We start from the raw sequence: 23,610 nt of genomic DNA on the forward strand, positions 1-23,610 counted from the left end.
TCAATGTGTCTCTTTTTTTTAAACTATTTATTTTTTTAATAATTTATTATACTCTTATACGACACTTGTCAATCTTTTAAGCTTAGAAACTCTATGGCAGTCTACCAAATATTATTAATTTTTAAATTAGAACAATTTTTAAACTAAAATCTAAATCTAAATTATAATTATTTTTAAAATTAATTTAGTAATACGATGAAAAAAAATAGTATTCTTCAAAAGTTTCTCTAGATTTGTACTTATATATATTATGGGAAATAAATCCACTTATGCAGTGTAAAAATTAAAATAATTTTACACACTTCTATAACTATTTATATGATTAATATTTTAACGATCCAAATGTTATATTTTATGGTTTGTTCATGTAGAACATGCATATTGAATTTGATGTAACTTTAAAATTCCTAATGGTTTGTTTTATGTAAAAAAATCATCCGTTAACGATATATTAATGTATAGAATATTTTAGATCAATATAATAAAGATATCAGATTGATTACAAAATTTATATATATGACAAGTATAATTATATTGATAAATTAAATAATTAAATGATTAAAAGATTAATTATATAAATAATTACTGAAGGGGTAAAAACAGAATTATAGATATAGGTAATAATAAAATTTGATATCTTAAATATTCTAAATTATAAATGAAAACAAAAATTATCGAGAAGAAAAATAGTGAATGTGGCAGTGTGTGTGAGTAAGTGTAGGCAAGTTTATCTCCAATCCGTTGACCGAATTACATAAAACAGGAAGCAACTCAAAGAGGGGGGCGCAGGATAGCATAGGCGGCCACGTCAGGAACCGCTAATAATAATGCAACGTGTCGGCCACGCGAACCATGGGCAGCCTCGACTCATCTTTCATGGGTGCAGCCCCCTGGTTCGACCCGTTTCACTTTTCTCCGAACTCTTTGGGCAATAAATAATAATATAAATAAATAATATTTATAAAACTAAAATTCTCACGGCCAAGGAAATGAAAAGTCCACACTTTCCGTTTCTTCTTCCTTCTCTTTCATTGGAAAATGCAAAATAAAAAAAATAAAAAAAAAGGAAAAACATAAACGCTGTTTGATTTTCACTCTTTTATCTCTCTCTAAAAATTCAAATTATATTATATTTCTTCCTTTTTTTTTCTTTTTTTCTTTTACAATCTCTAAATGGCATGAAAAACCCTAGCTTGTGACAGCCGCCTTTGCAATTTCTAGTGGTGATTGAAACTTAATACGCGCGCATGTAAGTTCCTATGCTTTTCAATTTTTTCGAATTTCAATTTGTGGGGATGCTATTTTGTTCAATTTCGAGAGAAAAGACAGAAGGGAAAAGAGAATTTTAGGAATTGGGAATATCTGTTTTTTTTTTTTTAGGATTGTGTGAGCTTAATCTAGTTTCGGTTTCATTATTTTAGGAATTGGAATATATGTTTTCTTTAGGATTGTGTGAGCTTAATCTAGTTTCGGTTTCATTTGTGTTCTTCTTGTTAATTTCTTCAATAGAAGATATCATTCTCTGATAGTTTTTTTGGGGTTATATATGCATTTGATTGAAATTGAGTTACAAATTTTGCAGTCTCGGGGTGGGAAATTGTGACAAGGCTCATGAAATTTATGCGCGTTTAAAGAATATAATCGAATATAGGCTGGGCAAGGGTTTCGGATGTTGAGCTAAATTTGGCGTATAAGTTTCTTGTTATTGGGAATGGCAGAAGATAGCCTCCGGATTGGTGGGCTTTCTTCTGGTTTGGCTGTTATATTGAATAGTGGGGATGGGAAGGAAAATCCATCGAAACCGCGCCTTGTATCATATTCTGATGAATTTGGTCAGCAGTCTGTGGAGCGAGCTCTTGAATATGTATTTGGTCTTCCCAATAAATCAATTGGTCCATTGAGCGGTCCTGTCGACAGCAGTCTAGTTCGTTCAATCATAAAGAACTACTTGTATTCAGATTCTGATTCTCTGGTTAGTAACAGGGATGGGGTTTGTATTTCAGATAATGGCTCTGGACCTGGTGTCATCGGTCTTGAAAAATTCAGTATTTGTGGTGAAATTAGAATTGTTAAGCCACCGTTGCTTTTAGAGAGCTTAGCGGTGTTCAGTAGTGCCAGGGCTAATGCCTATGTTTGGAAAGGGAAATGGATGTATGAAGTAATTTTGGAGACTTCTGGTATACAACAACTCGGATGGGCTACTATTTCCTGTCCATTCACTGACCATAAAGGTGTAGGTGATGCTGATGATTCATATGCATTTGATGGCAGAAGAGTTCGCAAATGGAACAAGGAAGCAGAGCCATATGGTCAGCCTTGGGTGGCAGGTGATGTCATTGGATGCTGTATAGACTTGGCTCATGATGAGATTTCATTCTATAGGAATGGTGTTTCTCTTGGTGTGGCATTCTCTGGCATTCGGAAAATGGGACCTGGATTTGGATACCATCCTGCAGTTTCTCTTTCTCAGGGTGAACGATGTGAATTGAATTTTGGTGCCCGCCCCTTTAAATACCCTATTGATGGCTACCATCCTCTTCAAGCACCTCCCTCTTCTAGCTCTTTTGTGAAGCAATTGCTGGACTGCCTATCCAGGTTATTGGATATGCAATCTGTCGAGCGAGCTGAGCATTCTTCAGTTGAAAGATTAAGGAGACTGAAGAGGTTTGTATCACTTGAAGAATTATTTTATCCAGTTTCTCATGGGATATGTGAAGAATTTTTCTCTGTAGTTGAAGCAGATTGTCAAGGTGCCGAGTACATTGGGTGGGGCCCCCTCTTGTTGTTCTTTATGGGGGTATTTGGAGTACGGGCACCACATGATTGGTTGAGTTTGGATAGAGTACTTGATGTCTTTCTAGAATTCCAAGGGTCACATGTTATGTTCGAGCACATTATAAATGCTCTTTCATGTGCTTGCAAGACAGCATCATTGGTTCTGACAGAATGCCCGTATTCAGGATCATATTCTTATCTTGCATTGGTATGCCATTTATTAAGACGGGAGCAATTGATGGTGTTGTGGTGGAAGTCATCAGATTTTGGTTTCTTATTTGAAGGCTTTCTTTCACGGAAGAGTCCAAACAGGCAGGACCTTCAGTGCATGATTCCTTCTGTTTGGTGGCCTGGTTCTTGTGAGGATGTGTCCACTGAAAGTAGCATGTTATTGGCAACTACAGCTCTATCAGACGCAGTTAGTAAGGTTTGTCCCTGTCACTTAAAACTGAATGGTTTTCTCCTTTGTGCAATACTTATCCTACTAAGAAACAAGTATCCTTGGTTGGTGTTCAATGTGGAGTTATGTTTATCATGTGACCTTATGTCTTAATGATCCCAAAGATGTATGTTTTCACTCATTTGGTGGATCATGTTAATGATAACATTACATGATTTGGGGCTTTAACCAGATGAAAAGTGCATTTGCTGACCTTCCATACAAAATTGTAAATGCATATCTGCTTGTGTAAAGACTTCATTTCGGAGTTGAATTGCCTCTTAAGGGTAATACAGCAGTCCTCTGCTAGGCAACAGCTTCAATTGTATTTTTAACTGTTCAACTAACATTTATAAATCCATAAATGCTTTCTCTTAATCTATAGTTTTCTTTTCTTTTCTCCTTTTTCCAGATTGAGGAAAAGCATAGGGACCTGTGTCTTTTAGTCATACAGTTCATTCCTGCTTTATCACCTCCCCAGTTTCCTGGTTCCGTGTTCAGGACATTTGTGCAGAACCTTTTATTGAAGTATAGAGGAGCTGATCGCAATATGCCACCTCCAGGGATTTTAAGTAACTCTGTTCTTGTTTCTTTATACACTGTTATTCTCCATTTTCTATCAGAAGGGTTTGGAGTGGGGAATATTTGTGGGTGGTTAAAGAGCTGTGATTCCAGTGGTCATGACATTGGTTTTCTTCATAGAGGTGGCTGCCAAAGTTTCCCTATAGGTTTGTTTCTTAAGAATGATCCACATCGAGCTGAACTTTCTAGGCTTGGAGGATCATTCTCTCACCTATCAAAATCACATCCTATGCATGATCAGGAAGCTGAAGTTATTCGGTGGGAGGAAGGCTGTATGGATGATGAAGAAACAAGAGTAACTCATTTAACCAAACAAAAACCATGCTGTTGCTCATGGTATGACATGGAGTTTACAAAGTGCTCAAAATATCCGATAAGAACTACAACCAAAAGTTCCCGTCACAACTGCAGTGCTATTCCTGAAAGATCTGCTCAGGTTGCTGCAGAATGTAGTACAGGAAGTTTGAATGAGGAGATATCAGATAAACCTAGCTCCAGTGATCAGTCAGAATCTGAGTTTGGTTATCGTCCGGTCCAGCATATGAGGACAGTACCGAGAGATAGTGATTTGGCTTCAACAACTCTAAGAGAGGAAGAACTTCTGGATGCTCTGCTATTACTTTATCACATAGGCCTTGCACCAAACTTTAAGCAGGTGAGAGTTCATTAGATCATATGTTCCTCAAAATAGTGCACCAGGCTTATTTATTTTTCATTATTTTATAGTTTGTTAATATTTCAACTTCAGATATTATAACGGTTTGGGCTATGATTTGATTTCATTGGAGATGCATTAGCTTCCATGGCAATATTAAAATAATGCAGTGTCAAGCCTCAAGGTACAAATGGTATCAAACAGGAAAATTTCTAGCATTTATTAGGTACATGTAAGCTGCCTAAGGTTCTTGTACTCTAAGGGTGAGTTTGGATGGGCGGTGCGTTTACCTGCGGTTAGTGTAAAAACAGCGGTAGCGGTGAGATTAGATACTGTAGTGATACTGTAGCGTGAGACAAAAAGTAAACTAAACGTACCGCACCGCACCCAATCGCCCATCCAAACCCACCCTAAGAGAGTCAGCATTGTTTACTTCCACAATTGGTAATGGTAGGAAAATAATTCAATTAGAAAATTTGTTTGAACATGGATATTATTAAAAAAAGTAGTAATGCGGGATTTCCTTTTGTTAAAAAAAAATAAAAATTATTACACTGTTCTTGTATGGATATAAACTGATAAACCGAAAACTGGAGGCTTTTTAACTCTGATCAAGCCCCTCAAGATCCCCCTAATTCATTGTTAGTGTTGTTTTCCCCGTTAATAAATCTTGAACTTTACTTATGATCGTTGCCAAGAAGTTGTAATAATATCTTGTTAAATTTTATATACTGATGTTCTGAGCCTCTGAAGTTTCATTGGTCATTAAATGTCCGAGTGTTGGCTATCACCAATAGGTTTTTCTTTGGGTTGGTAATATTTGGCTGGAGATCATGCATCACAAAATTTTCAGTTAATACCTCCGGGCTTTGTCAGATACATGAAATTGTCTTAGCTGGATCTCAAGGCTCTGTTATGCAACTTTAGCATTTGTTGTTCTAAATGTTTCTGTGTGCCTGAGACATGATAGCTCTGTCAGCTAACTGTTTTACATTATAGTTGCTTTAACTTTCTCAGTGCAATCAGGTAGTTAATTCTTAACCTAAAAATCTATGTTCTGTGTGTCTGGTAGTATTGAAAAGTTTGAAGTCTTAGCAATATTCACTTTTCAAGTGAACTTGAAGGTCCTGGATGACAGAATGCTTTTATCTTAGCATGCTGATGTGTTGGAAAGGATTCTTTTGTTTTAGATGGTTTTCCTCTTAAGTTATTTTGACAGAAATAAAATTGATTTTATGCAATGAGGAATTGAGTATTTGTGTTTCCTTTAAATAGGGATTTTATGTTTGATGCTCTACTGTTCTACCTATGAAATTGTAGCACCTTTCCCCTTTTTTAACTGATGTAAAGAACTGAGAGATTAATTTCCTTTTATAGGCGTCATATTACATGTCTCATCAGTCACAGTCAATATCCCTCCTGGAAGAAACTGATAAACAAATAAGAGAACGAGCTTGCAAAGAGCAATTAAAGCGTTTGAAGGAGACTCGAAATAACTATCGTGAAGAAGTTATTGATTGTGTTAGACATTGTGCATGGTAAGATGACGATGAGTAGTTTGCTTTCCCATGAATCATTTCTGTGTTATTGGTCTTATTTCTTCTCGTTATTTAGTTAGTTCCCTTTTCTTCTTTTGATTTGTCCCTAGGTGTTCAAGTGATATGTTGTATTTCATTTTGATATTAAACATAGTATTCATATTCTATCATACAGTGTTGAAATCTTAGATTTGTGGAGACTTTTCTATCTTTAGTTATTGCTGATATTAGATTTGTAATGATAGTGACTATGACAACGTGGTATTATAATTCTTGATTCTTATTACTATTTTGATAACAAGCGGATGCTTCAATTGCTATGCTCTTTATGAACATACTTATTTAGGTTTCATTTCTTGCTACACATGGTACATATATTTTTACCAAATCTGAGTCATTCCTTGGATTTTGACTTTTTCCCTTAAAGCATTGACTAAGAAATAGGATTTTTACTGGTGTACAAACCACAATTATTTTGCTGACATTGGAAAATGCCTTTTTTGGTTCTAGGTTAAAGAGTTCTTTTTTTTTTTTATCTCATTGTGTCTGTCAAATTTAGCCAGTTAAGATTAAATTTAATTAAAAAGGGGATGTTTCTAAATTTCAGGTTAACTTGTAAGTTTTGGCCAGAACTAACATCAACTGGACATGTTAGCTCCCTTCTTCCCCCTCCCCCCTCACTTATAAAGTTTGTACTCTTTTCAGTTTGTTACTTTATCTGTCACTGTAATATCTATGAAGGAGATCTACATCGGAGCTAGAGGATACCTTGTTCTTGTTTTTGTTTGGATGAATGTTCAAATTCTCAATTCTAAGAGGTGAAATTAGTTTTTGAGTCCCTGTAATTCATGGTTGGCTCTTTTGTCTTGCTGTACAGGTACCGTGTCTCTTTGTTTTCTCGATGGAAGCAGAGAGGAATGTATGCCACATGCATGTGGGTTGTGCAATTGCTATTGGTTCTTAGCAAACTGGATTCAGTGTTTATATACATCCCTGAATTTTACCTTGAAGCTCTGGTAAAACAAGTCTTCCTTTAACAATGTTATGTGCTTTGTTTCCAATTTATTCCAATTTAAATCAAGATTGGACAATCACTGCTATACTACTGTCAAGTAATTTTAATTTTTAACTTGCAATTTAAATTGTGTTTGTTTTATTGCTTGGAAAAGAAATTGTTCGTCCTTTGATTTTTAAAATTCATTGAATTATGCAGACAAGCTTAATGTTTACATCCTTCCAAAATATATATTACAAGTAATCACAGTTTATGAGTGAACCAGCGCAATATATAATTTTAGTTTCATTTGTATTTGGCAAACTACTTGATGAAGCTACAAAATGGAACTAAACTGAAGAGTGAGTTTGTTTTGTTTTTAGAAATTCAAATGCCAGCAACATATATGCTGCCACGATACATTACCTAGCAAATTAAAGTTTCATTGCAAAATATTGAAGAACAGTTTCAGTTTTTCTCAATCAGTTCTCTTTACATCTAATACTGCATTATAGACATCTAATTGAGTTGGTATTGTAAGCCATGGCACCAACTTGGTGAAAGTACAAAAAGGATCATAAATAAAAGAATTAAATAGGGGTAATTATGTCTTCAAATATTTGTTATAATATTTTCTTTTATGAAGAATTACTTTTTCTTCTAAAAGAACCTACCAAATTTGATTTTCTTAAAATTCTTTTTTTTTTTAAGTATTTTTTGACTCACATGGTGACTGTAGAGTTTGTGTTTTATAATCTGCCAATAGTGGACATTTGGCTTGTTTGAATTGGAATGTAGGACCTTAGAAATTATTATTTGGTGCACTTTATGTCTATTTCCATTTGCATTACTTGATTGATAGTAATTTTTGTTATTATTTTTTCAGGTGGACTGCTTTCATGTCTTGCGTAAGAGTGATCCGCCATTTGTACCACCTGCAATATTTATCAAGCAAGGCCTTACATCGTTTGTAAGTTATGCCAATTGATCTGATATTGTTGTTTGTTATAAGTTGAGTTTTGATTTGTGTTCTTCATCTAGTTATCAACTATTTGCTCTCATCAGAGTTTGTTTTGAGCAGTCTTGTGCTGGATTTACCATTTTGGTATAAGTTGCATCATTCTTATACTCTAAGAATATCGCAATTTATAAAGAAAATAAGTAGTAGTTTATTAGATAGAGATCAATAATAGTGCATAAGCTTTTAAGCCCATTAACAATTCACTTTCTGCCAATGTGGATAGGGATATATCTGTTCTGCCAGTTAGTATGTGCACTTGAGTATAATCGTACCTTATATCTCATATATGTTTGAGCATTGTTGATTAAACATTTAGAACATGCAGATAATATGCATTTCGAACTTTAATAATCAATTTCTATTCTGTTCGTTGTTTGTGGTTGTTACGCAATTGACATGTTCTGTTTAGTAGCTTCCTAATTTTGGAGTTCCAAAAGCACTAAACCCTATTGTTTCTGAAATCTGTGGCATATTTTTAACATGTAGCATGAGCTTAACGAAATGACTTTTGTAGTTTTCTTCTTTGCTCAGTCCAAGTAACAGTTATGATCCAGTTTTTCCTATTGTTCATCAGGTAACATTTGTAATTACCCATTTCAACGATCCAAGGATATCAAGTGCAGATTTAAGGGATCTTCTTCTCCAGTCAATATCAGTCCTGGTTCAGTACAGAGAGTATTTGGCAGCTTTTGAGAGCAATGAAGTGGCCAAACAGAGAATGCCAAAGGCATTATTGTCAGCATTCGATAACCGATCTTGGATTCCAGTTACAACTATTCTTTTACGTCTGTGCAAGGGTTCTGGGTTTGGTTCTTCAAAGCATGGAGAATCTTCATCATCATCAATTATTTTCCAGGTGAATATTGTGAACCATCACTAGTTCTTATTCATCTTCTTTCCCACTGAAATCGCTTCTCTTTCTAACTTTTGCCCTATGGGGGGCTCTAATTTTTATAGGGACTGTTGCGTGAAGCTTGCATCTCCGATGAAGAGTTGTTCTCAGCTTTTCTCAATCGTCTATTTAACACTCTCAGCTGGACAATGACTGAATTCTCAGTTTCCATTCGGGAAATGCAAGAAAAATACCAGGTATGATTATTCTCTCATTCAAACAGTTATCTTCTTGTTTTGTTAATTACTCTTTTGGAGGTTCTGCTCTTATTCTTCTTGTATATATACTATTTACTCATCGCCAACTTGGATCCTAACTTAGTGGACTTGCATCTTTTGGACTTCTATGTCCATTATCGTCCGTTTTTGTACAACATTCATTAAGTAGACAAGGATACTTGAGAAAAGAAAATGGTTGCAAAAATGTTCCTGAAAAATGCTGATATTGCATAGTTCTTAACCATGATATGGAATAGCCGTTATAAATGGTACTACCTTTTACAGATTGGAACAGGTTAAAAGGTAAATATATGGAACCAAAGGTTGCATATACTTGTTATCGGCTTTTGTTGTTGCCTGTCTAGTATGTCAAGGTCTCAAATCCAAATAATTGATGAACTGTTGAATTTGTGAACAGGCCTGATTCTTCCTCTTAACTTTTTAAAGCAAATATAACTTAGGGTTGGTGGTGGTTTAGTCCTACTTGAAAGCATGGCTTGGATGGGTTTTCTTTGTATTTCATGGATGGCTTGAGGTGTGTTTTACAGATGAATGTGTAGAGAATGTATGATGATATTGAGGAGCAATTTGGATAGGTGAAAAGTCCGAGACAACAATGACTGGGGTAGGCAAGGAACTTTATTTTAGATGAATCATCAGGGATGCCTTTCAAATAGAGAAGGGATTCTTTTTTCTGAATTGCTGGAAAGGCTGATTATCATGATTCTGGTGGTTCAAAGATGGCCAAATAACATTAAGGTTAAAAAAGTCATGTATGGTGGGTTCTAATTTGTGGTTTTTTGTGTTATAGCTTGTTAATTCAAAACTTTTAATTCAAACATGGCCCCTTATATTTGCTGCCCAACATCTGCAAGATTGTAAATGGCTTGCATTACTTTTTCGTAGAATCGAAGTTATACGGCTTTTATCATAGGATTATGACTGTTCATACATATCCCATTCAAGTCAATGGTTATAACATTTCAGTATGTAGTGTAAATACCATACTTGAGGATAACCCCAGCTTTATCTTTCGATTTGAGCCCATCTTCCTTGGGATATCTGATGTTGGAGACCTGCTTTTCCAGGTATTGGAGTTTCAACAGAGGAAATGCTGTGTCATATTCGATCTCTCGTGTAATCTTGCAAGGTTGTTGGAGTTTTGTACCCATGAGATTCCTCAAGCATTCCTCTCAGGGCCTGATACAAACCTTCGAAGACTGACCGAGTTGATTGTCTTCATTCTGAACTATATAACTTCAGCATCAGATGTCGAGTTTTTTGACTTGTAAGTTGTCACCCGACTGAGTTAATTTATACGACTGTCTTTTTCTTTATAAATTATAATGTGTAATATCCTGATTATGTTCCACATTAATACTATAATATGTTGTGTAATGAGAGGCAAATGTTACTTGAGTTTCTTTTATAAAGTTGCATGCAAGATATTTGATGAACTAGAATTTTTGTTTTTGTTCCTAGTTCTTTTTTATACTAAATACTACTCAGACTTGGGAACTAGATTTCTGATATCTTCAATTTTTTCTTAGTTTTTTTCCCCATGTATTTGTGTCTTTCAAGGATTATTTTCTCATACCCATTTTTAGAAAAAGTTAATACAGGTTTCAGATACATGTTCTTCAAGAAAAATAATTGGAGCAACATAGCTTTATGTTTAAGTCAGCATCTTATTTTTCTTTCATTGAAAATTTCGAATTCTGGTTGATATATCTTGTATATATCAGCGGACACATTCTACTTTTTTGATGAACGGACCAGTTGCATTGGCCTAGTTATTAGTGGAACTAAATATAACTGTATGACTTGTTAATTAACATATGAAAAAATGGTAACATAAAATACTTGTTTTTGTCTTTTTATGAACAGGTCACTTAGACGGCATGGTCAATCTTTGGAGAAAGTAAACCGAGGCATGATATTAGCTCCTCTAGTAGGGATCATTGTGAATTTGTTGGATGCTAGCACAGATTCCAAGTTCAAGGAACACAATGATATCGTGGGTGTTTTTGCAAACATGGATTGCCCTGAAACTATGCATTATGGCTTGCAGTACATGTTAGAGTATAATTGGGTTAGTACTGTTATCCCTTATATATCCAAGAATCCACCATGTTTCATTTTGCTCCCTGGCATTTTGATCGGATGTTTGCGAGCCAGGGACATTTTTTCTTTTCATTTCAAGGTTATGATTCTTACAGTCTTTAACTCTCTTACACCTTTGATTTCCAGGCTACATCATTTAGGGGAGAAGCATATGTGCCTAAGCTTTGTCGGCTAGAGAATTTCTTGGCCCTCCTTATCAGCCATACTGATTCAAAGAAGATCGAGGGGCTTGAATGTGGAGAAAACAATGCCGACGATGGCATGTGCTGCATCTGTTATGCTTCGGAAGCCGATGCACAGTTCATACCGTGTTCCCACAGGTCTTGCTATGTTTGCATAACTAGACATCTTTTAAATTGTCAAAGATGTTTCTTTTGCAATGCCACTGTCTTGGAAGTAGTCAGAACCATAGAAAACACAGTTGAAAGATAACTAAGAATCTTATATTGTTTGAGGAAAATGGGGAAGAAAGCCAGAGAAAGTTGAAAAAAAAGTAGGTTTTTTGGTTTGTTTGTTCATTTTATTGCTTATGATTTTGTTATTAAGGATTTATATTCTTATATATATACCCGTAAAGAAGTGGCATGTAGCTAGAAGTCGGGGGGGTTGGAAAATGAGCGTCAGCAGCAAGCCCTTTGTTTAATCCTCAGGCTGCAGTTTCAGTTGTACCTGGGAAAATAAAATTCTGGGTGCACTACGCATTTTGTAGTTTGAGGGGCAGTAGTTGTAAATATGAGATGTAAATGGCAAGGAAAATAAGATAAAGAAACGAGTGCTTTTTTGGCTGATTATTATTCAACAATCCCAAATAGCATAAGACTACTAAAATAACAAATAGTAGACAACTTTTCATCTTTATTTCTTAAAAAGAAAAAAGAAAAGAAAAACCCATCTATGTATTGGCTTATATTTCCTTGGTTCGAAAGGTGGAATCTTTTACCCTTGGAATCAACTCAAATAAGATTTGGCCCATTCGCTTCACTTATCATTTTCTTTATTACGTCTAATTGATTTTAGTTTAAATTTGATAATGATGTTCTACTGCTCAACTAAGAGTGAACAAATTCTAATTAAATAAGACAATTGAATCCTTTTTGTGCACGCTTCAATAATATTATTATTAGTATTATCTCAAATCAAATATCTTCATTGAGCTTAAATCAAACTCCAAAATGGATTAAATTTGGATTTTGTACCGAATTTGAACGGAATACAGATATTTAGGGAGGTCGATAGGGTATCAGCTCAATTACCAAAAGCTCATTGTTATCCAAATTACACATTATCGTGGTTTTTAATAACTTATCAGTTCAAATGGAGTCATACAATAGGTGTCTCAAGAACCATTACTATTTGAATAAATATAAATTTATATAAAAACCTAGCACCTGGGATCCGTGGCGCAATGGTAGCGCGTCTGACTCCAGATCAGAAGGTTGCGTGTTCGATTCACGTCGGGTTCAAATTCCCGATCCTTCCGGATCTATATTTTTCCCTTAGTTTTTTGTATGGGTAGTTTCGTCATTTACTTTCTTCCCGAAACTCTCCATATTTATAAAACAACCCCCGAGAAGCCCCCCCTATCAGCAGCTCCAAACACCGAAAGCTAAAAATAAAATGCCCCTAATTTTATCACCTTACTCTCTGCAACTCTCCACATTCCCTTCTCCTTTTAAACGTAATTCTTCACCAACTAACATATCCTCCCTCACCCAACCATGTAATCTTCCATCCCGACCCTTCACACGAATATCCTGTGCCACCCGACCCAGGAGGAAAACGGGTTCTTCAAAACCTGAGGACGCCGAAGCCAAGGAACTAGTTCGGGTCTTAATGAGAAGTTTCGGCGACAAAGAGCCGTTGGTTAAGACATTGAGCAGGTACGTGAGAGTTGTGAGATGCGAACACTGTTTTCTCCTGTTTGAAGAACTCGGCAAAACTGATAAATGGCTTCAATGCCTTGAGGTTCCTTTCTCCCTTTCTCGATTTTTATTTCCCCCTTTTTGGTTCATTTTTAAGGTTTAGGGTATTTGGAATTTTGCATTTTCAGGTTGTTCTTAATACGGGTGTTCTTCGAAGATTTTTTTTGGAAAAGATAAAAGAATAAATAAAGGAAACTAAACTTATCTCGTTATATTCATAGCTGTTATAATTACAGAATGGGTTCGGGCATAATGATCTGTTAGTACTAGTAAACAGGTAAAAGCAGCAATCAAGTGGAACTTAATGAACATATGAGTTGAGAGCAAATCTTTGTGTTAGAGAATTTAAGCTTCTTAAAGTGTCCTGTATTGCTGTTGGTAGCTGGAAACTTGGATGAAGTAAATCTGTTTGACTACTTACGTACTGTACCTTTCAGGTTTTCAGATGGATGCAGAAACAAAGGTGGTATATTGCCGATAATGGGGTTTATTCGAAATTGATTACGGTTATGGGAAAGAAAGGCCGAACTAGAATGGCTATGTGGCTCTTCTCTGAGATGCGTAACAGTGGTTGTCGGCCTGATTCTTCGGTTTATAATGCTCTTATCACCGCCCATCTCCATTCCCGTGATAAAGCCAAAGCTTTGGACAAAGCTTTGGGTTACTTCAACAAGATGAAGGGAATTGAACGGTGTAAACCCAATGTTGTCACTTACAATATTCTTTGAGGGCCTTTGCTCAAGCTCGAAATGTGGATCAAGTTAATGCTTTGTTTAAGGATCTTGCTGAGAGCAGTATTGCCCCTGATATATATACGTTTAATGGTGTGATGGATGCATATGGGAAAAACGGGATGATCAGAGAGATGGAGTCTGTTCTTTCTCGGATGAAAAGCAATCAGTGTAAGCCTGATATTATTACATTTAATGTGCTTATTGATTCTTATGGCAAGAAGCAAGAATTTGATAAGATGGAACAAGTGTTTAAGAGCTTGTTGCGCTCCAAGGAGAAACCTACCCTTCCTACATTTAATTCGATGATCATAAATTATGGCAAGGCGCGGCTTAAAGAGAGAGCTGAAAATATTTTCAAAAAGATGACTGATATGAAATACACACCAAGCTTTATCACCTACGAAAGTCTTATAATGATGTATGGATTTTGTGATTGTGTTTCTCGGGCGAGGGAAATATTTGATGAGGTTGTTGACTCTGGGAAGGAAATGAAAGTTTCGACCCTAAATGTCATGCTTGAAGTTTACTGCAGAAATGGTCTACCTATGGAAGCCGATAGGCTATTTGATAAGGCAAATAACATTGGGGCGATTCCCGATTCATCGACATATAAACTTCTATATAAGGCCTACACGAAAGCTGACATGAAAGACCTTGTACAGAAGTTGGTGAAAGAAATGGAAAAAGATGGTATAGTCCCTAATAAGAGATTCTTCCTAGAGGCTCTTGAAGCCTTTGGATCTCTACCGGCTAGTCCAGATTCCGTTCAAGCCACAAGGAGTGGCAGGCCTGAGACTAATGCAAAAACTGAGGTTAAAGTAATTAATTGACTGGTTCTTTGTTATTTGGGTCTCCTTCCAACTAAGCCTGCATCAGAGCAATGGATGGTTTTCAATTTCGGCTATATTGACTGTTTTCCCCCACAAAATGCTGCCGGTATATGTCTGCGTTTGTTCTCTTATTTTCTGTTTGCATAGCAAAGCTTATACCCTATTAATGAGAATCACTTTGTGTGCTTGATTTTCCATTTAAAAATATAATATTGTTTTCTAAATTGTTGACAAAGATCACAGATTTAACCATGTCATGTGTTCGATCTGCATCTTGTTGCATCATTGTTAGTGGACTAGATAGTAAGCATACTTTCAGTATAGGATCCAGTGACAACCTTCTGTGCTTGTAGTATTTGGTTCATTGTTCTTTTATGACATTGACATCTAGCTTCCTGCTGTTCAGTTTGCTATTCTCTAATTGTGTTTTTTGATAAATGCGATGTGTTGTGTTGAAATGAACTGAGAGTAGTAGCTTTTCAGACATCTTTAATTGAAATGAGCCAGATTAATTTGTTTCGTATTTCAGGGCAATGAACCGATTCTTCCCTCTGGTTTAATCTGAATGCAGCCCGCTTTCAAAGGCAATGCAATAAGACAATGAATGCAGAACGTTGGTCGTATTGCAGGCTTTATCCATACTCAGTTGTAGTTACAAAGAGTTCAGACAGTTGGGTATCTTCCTCGAATCGTAAGCAGGTACTTACAGCAATATTGTTTTGACTCTTCATTTTGCGTAAAGGATGGTTGCATCCGACATCAGTATCTAACATATATTTGGACTATGGTTACGAGTGTATGATTGTTCAAATGTATGAAAGAAATCGAGTATATGTGTGTTGAATATATTCCTTTTTCCTTAAGGAAGCCTATATGTTGGATAATACTAAACTCATGTTATTCAATGGTAAGAGGATGGCAATGTTTTTTGTAATATCCAAATTCACATAAATGCTTCAAAATTTAATTTCTTTTATTATTTGCATGAAATGCTAATATTATTATTATGTGTTTGAATTTGTAACGGATAACACTAGTATATGAGTATTCAATTCAAGTTTATAGATGAGCAAATAACAGATTTTGTTGAATATTAGCAAAAGAGATCAGATACTGATTTACTTGTAATGAAGACAGATTATGAAGATGTTTAAATGAATCTAATTGCAAATAATCAATATGGTCTTTTAATATAATCTATTTTATTCCAAAACAATTACAAATTATCTATTTGCTTAAGTAAATTAAAAATTAAAAATTATATAATTCAAAGACTACTTCAAATATATTCAACGTGAATTTTTTTTTATCTACAAAAAACAATTTAACTAAATTAAAAAGTTATATTTTCATTATACCAAACTTCATATTTTTGTTATATCAAAGTAAAAGTTCTATTGTTTCAAGGATTAAAATAAAATGTATGTATTCAAATAACTAATTTGTCATAATTTTTTAAACTGCAAAAGAAAATTTTAAAAAATCAACATATACAGGGGATGGGGATATATAGGCAGCTTAACGACACAAAAAAGTTGCTCTTTACTTGTCACCGGTGTCGCTCGAAAATTCAATCTGACCAGAAATTTCTCTTGGCCGCATCACTTATCAAAAATACGTCTTTTTTCTCTTCTTGAATATTTATATTTTTTTACGGATATTTTAAAACATACATATTGATATTCTGTGACGACACTCAAAATATATAATTTTTTTAAAATGCAATAATTGAGTCATCATTAGAGGCACTGATAGACACTATAGAAAACAGGTTATTCTTGATTTTGATTTGAGTTTTTTAAAAAATAATATTTTTTTTTGGTTATTATCGAAAAAAAGCCAGAATAGTGAGGCAATGGTAGGTGGGTTGGGGAACCCAACGAATATTCACTAAAAAGAAAGTGCTGACATTTGTAATTTGTCTTTGCCAGCTCAATTATAATTATCTACTAGCTCGTCAGAATCTACTCCATCCCACGTCATTTCTTCAATTTGAATTTTATTATAATTTTCGGGGACAAAATACAAGAAAATTTTATTTTTTTTAAATTTATCGAAATAGACTCGGTATTTTATTATTTATCGAAATGACTCATTTTTCCCGAAAGTGCGTTCTTGTCAACGCGATGTCAGGGGACGTGGCAGAAAAACGCGTCCCTGAGGGCGCGCTTTGCTTACGTGGACATAAATCGCTCCCAACGATAAAAAAAAACTATAAAAACCCCCAACCTTCACTTTTTTTCACAACTAAATCCTTTATCTCAATTTCTCTCTAATATTCTCTCAAATTTCTCTCAAATTCCTATTTAAAAGAGCTTCAAATTTTTAATTATTTTTAAAATAGTTTTAAATTTTATTTTTTTGAATTCTTTTTTTAAATCGTAAATTTTTTTACCAATTTAGCAATGGCCGGGGAATTGATTCATCTTGATGACAAGCATATATCAGTGGAACAAATGAAAATGGTAAGTGTTAAATTTAATTTTTAAATATTATTTAAGATTTTTTTATTTATGCAATTTTAAATAATTATTATTTTATTATTTGTTATAAAAGTCTATAGATCGGATATTGCAATGTTATATCCGCAATATGCATGTCCTCCATCACTGTTGGTTGAGAATTACCTGCGAGAGGTGGGTTTTTGGCACGTGGCGACGGTAGGTCGGGGATGCAAGTTGGACCCAAAACTCATCAGTGCATTGATTGAGAGGTGGAGACCCGAGACGCACACATTCCATCTTTCATGTGGAGAGTGCACTATCACTTTGGAAGATGTCAATTTGCAATTGGGGTTGCCAGTGGACGGGTACGCAGTCACCGGGTCTGTTCAATCTGGTGATTGAGGAGCGGTATGCTACGAGCTGTTTGGCGCTATTCTAGAGAATATTAATGGAGGTCGAATCGAGATGGGCTAGTTACAAGACACATTCCCAGATCCGGATGATGATTCAACCGAAATAGAAAGAATCAGATATGCTTGGACATACATTCTTCAGATAATTGGAGGTTATCTGATGTCGGACTTGTCACAGAACCTCGTTCATCTAAGATGGCTGCTGAAACTCGTTGATTTTCGAGTAGCTGGTGAATTTAGCTGGGGGTCTGCCGTGTTGGCAATATTGTACCGGGAGATGTGCGGGGCAACGCGATCGAATAAAGCGAAAATCGGAGGTTGCTTGTCTTTAATGCAGTCATGGGCACGGTTTCGCTTTCTATTTTTACGTCCTCAAGTGGACCACCCGTATACGTTCCCACTTATAACAAGGTAAATTTTATATTAGATTTTACAATTATTACGTAGATTTAAAATATAATCGAATGCCAAAAAATTATTTAATTAGGTGGAACCATCCAGCAAGTTATGCTCGATTACCTACTTCTCTTGAAGATATACGACTTCTATTGGACCAACGGTCGGAAACACAAGTAAGTATTAAATAAAATATATATTTCCATAATGAGATAGTCGATTGGTATTTAGTATTTAGTACATAACTAATATTTCCATTATGGTCATATAGTTTGAATGAACACCATACGAGGATCCGGCAATTCGGGCAGTAATTCCGGATGAGTACTTGCAAAATCCAAACGATTGGCATGTGAAAGTCCTATTGGTCAACTTTACGATTGTGGAGATGCACCAGTCGGACAGAGTATTACGACAATTTGGATTCTGACAACTGATTCTCGTGTCAGTTGAGGTGTTGGATGATCATCACAAAATCGACCTACGACAATTGCATACGGATTGGCCGAGATTCTAGTCACACTACATCCAGATGTGGGAAGATCAGTATGACTATATACCTACTCGAAAACCGATCATCATTCCAGAGTTAGCGTGCGTGCCGGAATACATATCATGGTTTAAGATCTATGGCAAGTCGTATTTACTCTCGCCAGAGGAGAGATAGCGACAATTGCGTGTCCAAAGGGAACGACGTGGCCCTTTAAATCCAAGAAGAAGGGACGATGGCGCAGGCCCATCAACGAGGCCTAGAAATTCACTCGGCCCATCATCAGCGCCCATAACTTTATCAGGCCCAGTAACAGCACCGACACAGTCACCCGACCCAGCAGTCCAACCGATAATACCCAGGCACAGACTTTTCAGATGATGCCAAGTGCGTATCCTAGCCCTTTTATGTATCCTAACCCTTTTATGTTTCCTTTTCCTAGTCCCATGGCAGGTTGGAGTCAATGGCTCGGTCCATCTCCATTTTCGAATACGCCGAGTGGACCGCCGATGTATAGGCTATCGTTGCATAAGGGATCACAAGAAGGGGCATCGGGGAGCTATTCTTTTTACCAAACCCCATTACCGTATGGGTTTTAAACACCTTCGCCATTGGTGATGCAAACACCTCCACATTCACTATTCTACCAAGGTGGCTCATCGTCTTAACACCGACAACCAGATCCCCTACCGGATGAACCAAAATCCCCGCTGGAGCAACCACAACCCCCGCCAGAAGCTAGATAAAGAAGGAATCCAGCGCGTAACCGTCGACGACCGCCATGTGGCACTGAATCCGACGGGCACGGAGATTGATTTTTATCTTAATTTATTTGTACAAAATAGTTTTATTAATGTAATAAAATACAAAATAGTTTATTTTGAATATTTTGATATTATTTGATGTAATAAAATACAAAATAGTTAATATTCTTAATAATAAAAATTATTTTAAATAATTCAATATGTTGAACACTTGGCATATTATTTCATTTCACAAAATAGGCAAATATTCTTAATAATACAAAGTTGTTTACAATGACATTCAACTATTGCGATTTGGGCATGATCGGCTTGTATGGCCTGGATTCCTACACCATCCGCACAACTTGCCTTGACTGGTTATTTCTTGGATATCTATATTGTTACGTATTCTAGTCGAGCAAGGTCGACCCTTCGATTTGTGACGTAATTCTTTATCCGGTAACAGCTTAAAAGGAGCAAGTGATACGGGCGGCCACTTACGTTCATCTGGGACCGATGGGAAAATGTGTCTCCAGACGTTGTACATGTTTTCTAATTTGTACACTTCATTGACATAGATCATCAGATCCAGGTGGAGATTCTGACAAGCTGCAATTACATGAGCGCATAGATAACGAAGTGCATCAAACATCCCATAGTCGCAAGTCCTATTTCGCAAGTGTAAATGATATTGCCCGCCAATAACACCTTGGTGCGGTCTGTCAAACTCTATCACGCGAAACCATAAGTTGTCTCGATCGTGACACACTGTGTGCATGGTGTTTACCTGCTCCTTGGCCTTGTTAATTTCTTACACTACCTTACTGCACCATATATGGCCTCCCTGTATCTGGCCTGCATAACTCGCTGCTCACTTTGGAAATAGCGCCGCCAAACGAAAACATGTCTCTCGCACAACCGGTGTTATCGGTAGATGGCGCGTTCCTTTTAGAACAAAATTTATGCATTCAGCCAGGTTTGAGGTCATATGACCATATCGTAGGCTGCCGTCGTATGCTTGTACCCACTGTTCGAAATGTATGTTGGAAAGGTAGTCCGTGCTTTCGTTGTTAATTGAACGCAAAACTGCTAACATCTCGTGAAAACGGTCTTTATTTATTTCATACCCTGCCAATATATGTTCATAGCGAATATTACATACCACTTTTTCATTTACAATAAATTTAAAATGACAAACGAAATAATATTAATAGAGACTAAATACCCATGTTGGCCACTTGTCGTCGTTCGCTCTTAGATGGATATTGCCTGTAGTAGTTGAAAGCAACGTGCCTTAGGCAATATCGATGGTGTGTGCACTGCCATAAGCTTCCCTGTCGATCAAATGCAGCTAGTATACCTGTACCCCGATCTGAAATAACACAGATATCAGGTTGGGGGCACACATGCCTCCTTAACCTAGATAGAAAGAAATCCCAGTCATTAGATGACTCCCCCGGTGTTATTGCAAACGCAATTAGAAGAATTCTCCCACTGCCATCCTGTGCCACTGTAAACAATAGCCGATAAGTATACCTACCAAACATAAAGGTACCGTCAATTTGTACCAATGGCTTGCAGTATGGAAATGCGTCTCGACATTGCTTAAAGGTCCAAAACAAGCATTTGAACACTTGGCATTCACGTAGCAATCGGTTGTTGTAGTACGCATTTTTCGTTTTAAGGTCTGTGATGCAACCTGGGACTTATCTCTTTAGCACTTGACACCACTGCCATATTTCATTATATGAAGCGTCCCACCCACTATGTATCTTCTCTAATGCCTTCTGCTTAGCTATCCAAGCCTTGCGGTAAGAGGGCGTGTACCCCATTTGGCTACGAATATTGGCAATTAAGATCAGCACTAAAGTCTTGGGATCTGCCTTCACCGTGGGTAGTATCAAGCTAGCTAATATAGCTGAATCCATCTTGGGATGATCTTGTGAAACACCTATAAATGGAGTACATTAAATAATGTAACATTACATAATAACAGTATTACTCAGAAACCATCAACACTGTACCTGCAGCACATATATGTGGACCTTTGTTCTTTTTTATCTCCCACAACCTTGTCCTTTTCCTCAACGAGGCGGAGATTTTCCATGAACATGTGCCGTCTTGCACGGCACACTTTGCCTCAAACTTATCAGATTTAGATTTAACCACATGGTAGTTAACGCCGTTAGTGATGCTATGTTGTTTCAAAGCACCAATAAAACTATCATTGTTGGAAAACTGATTACCAACTTCAAATTCACCCGAATCTAACCCCGAACTTGTACGATCACGCAACCGGTGTGGTAGCTCTAGAAACTCCAACGTATCATCTGCAGACAGATCAACATTATGCATGTGGGCTGGAGGTGAGTATGCTCTGAATCGTGGCTTTTCTTCTTCATCTGAACTCTTTTTAGCATCTTCAAGTTTTGTTGTAATAGGCTCCGGTTCAGAAAATAAACCAACTTCTGTACCATCGGGCCCGGGCTCTCGACGTAGATCCACATCGGAGTCATCTTCTAACCCAGCATCATCTGCAATGTACGAGGTCCCCTCACCGGTGGATGTCGTAGGGAGTACATCATCCCTTCTTCTGGGCATTTCATAACGTCCCCAGTTGGATGTAGATTGCCAACCACTAGAATTTGATGCCGTTCTCCAATACGTATTTTCAGCATCATACATCGAGCCACCGATGTACATGTCCCATCTACCGACAGAGTGTCTTGCAGGGGATGTGCATTCTACACCACTACCAAACATGGGCTGTTCCGTGTTTTGTAACCCGCTAACCGAGTGTCGGTTAGGGGTCGTGTATACCTCTTGAACACCAGTCACAAGTACATCATTTGGCGATGTAAATTGTACATATAACTCAATATAAGGTGCTCCACTAGCAAGATGAGTCTGCACCATTGCCTCCAAGCTATGAGCACCTTTTATGTCGACCGAGTCATATGTCACCGGATCAACAGAAGAACAAAATCGATACGTAATAAACAGAACTTTCATTGGCGTCGATCTGAAAATTTTACGCCTAATTCTTTTACGAAGTTCTGTCAAATCTATGTTCTGGTTAAAAACCAGTTGCACTGTATTCTCTGATAAAAAAATAATACCGTTCTCGGTGTGGCAAACCTCACCATCATAGTAAATAACAGCACTAATACGTTCACTCATCTTAATTTCTAACCTTCTTAGTCTCTCTAAATTGTTTTTGCTATAACTTATGCAATCTGAGAACATTTTTTGCCTCATTTATAGCCTCAGACCAAACATGCTACTGTAGCAAAAGCGCGTCCACGTTGGAGCGATTTCAAAAATTCTTTTGATAAAGCATCCTGCTTGAAACGTTTTTTATACTATTTGCTCAGAAACGTCAACTCGAAATTATTTTTTCAGGACCTATTGTAGCAAAAGCGCATCCACGTGGGAGCGATTTTAAAAATTCTTCTGATAAAGCATCCTACTTGATGCGTTTTTTATACTATTTGCTCAGAAACGTCAACTCGAAATTATTTTTTCAGGACCTACTGTAGCAAAAGCGCGTCCACGTGGGAGCGATTTTAGAAATTATTTTGATAAAGCATCCTGCTTGAAGCGTTTTTTATTCTATTTGCTCAGAAACGTCAACTCAAAATTATTTTTTCAGGACCTACTGTATCAAAAACGCGTCCAAGTGGGAGCGATTTCCTTAATAAATTTTTAATTAAATTACTCACGTAACCCTAAACCCTAATTTAATTGATTTAAAAAAACCATAAACACGAAACCTAATCCAATTTTGAAAAAAAATATAATTAATTTAATTAAGAAATCCTAAACCCTAATCCCTTATTAGTTTAATTTTTTCTCCAAAACCCTAAAAATCTTGAAAACCTTAAACCCTAACCCTAACCCTAAAAACCCAAAACCTAACGTGGGAGAAACGGACAAAACGCGTCCCTAGGGGAGCGCTTATGTGGCAGCAAAATGCGCCTTTGAGGGAGCGATTTATGTTCACGTAGGCAAAGCTGACATCGCGTTGACGTGGACGCGCTTTCGGGGAAAAGGGCCATTCCGATAAATAATAAAATATCAGGCCTATTTCGATAAATTAAAAAAAAAGGCTTTTAATGGTGGTTTGCCCTAATTTTCGACTTTAAAACTTCAATTACCAAATTATGACCATTTTTATCTTTGAGATATATAAATATTTAATTTTTATAATAAAAATATATAAATGAGATATTTGTAAATTTTGTGCATGCATCAAAGAATTAATGAAAATTTAAACAAAATAAAATATGATTCGTAATAAATAAATAATTTTATTATTATTATAATGGAAGCATAAATGAGTTTTTAATACCCACTTTATAAATCTAATGTATGTCACACCCGTGATAATATAAAAAAAA

The 23,610-nt window shown here is 36.3% G+C and overlaps 2 protein-coding genes and 1 non-coding gene across 3 annotated transcripts; all 3 read left to right on the forward strand.

Annotated features, from left to right (window-relative positions):
- Positions 1-978: 978 nt before the first annotated feature.
- On the forward strand, positions 979-12,032 carry LOC107914376 (E3 ubiquitin-protein ligase RKP). The gene is made up of 11 exons (XM_016843278.2): positions 979-1,249; positions 1,583-3,202; positions 3,627-4,451; positions 5,829-5,989; positions 6,867-7,005; positions 7,870-7,953; positions 8,579-8,860; positions 8,962-9,093; positions 10,203-10,402; positions 11,002-11,206; positions 11,365-12,032. The coding sequence occupies exons 2-11, from the start codon at positions 1,712-1,714 to the stop codon at positions 11,668-11,670; spliced, it is 3,825 nt and encodes a 1,274-aa protein (XP_016698767.2). The 5' UTR covers positions 979-1,249; positions 1,583-1,711; the 3' UTR covers positions 11,671-12,032.
- A 597-nt stretch (positions 12,033-12,629) lies between these two features.
- On the forward strand, positions 12,630-12,701 carry TRNAW-CCA (transfer RNA tryptophan (anticodon CCA)). Its single transcript has one exon. It is a non-coding gene; the product is annotated as a tRNA-Trp (tRNA).
- A 104-nt stretch (positions 12,702-12,805) lies between these two features.
- LOC121222446 (pentatricopeptide repeat-containing protein At4g39620, chloroplastic-like) lies at positions 12,806-15,700 on the forward strand. The gene is given in 4 exon segments (XM_041103225.1): positions 12,806-13,203; positions 13,598-13,880; positions 13,883-14,830; positions 15,254-15,700. Coding segments are annotated over 3 exon segments (1,473 nt in total). The 5' UTR covers positions 12,806-12,855; the 3' UTR covers positions 14,725-14,830; positions 15,254-15,700.
- The last annotated feature ends 7,910 nt before the right edge of the window (positions 15,701-23,610 follow it).

Source organism: Gossypium hirsutum, chromosome D10 (genome assembly GCF_007990345.1).
Source record: "Gossypium hirsutum isolate 1008001.06 chromosome D10, Gossypium_hirsutum_v2.1, whole genome shotgun sequence".
Lineage (NCBI taxonomy): Eukaryota > Viridiplantae > Streptophyta > Magnoliopsida > Malvales > Malvaceae > Gossypium > Gossypium hirsutum.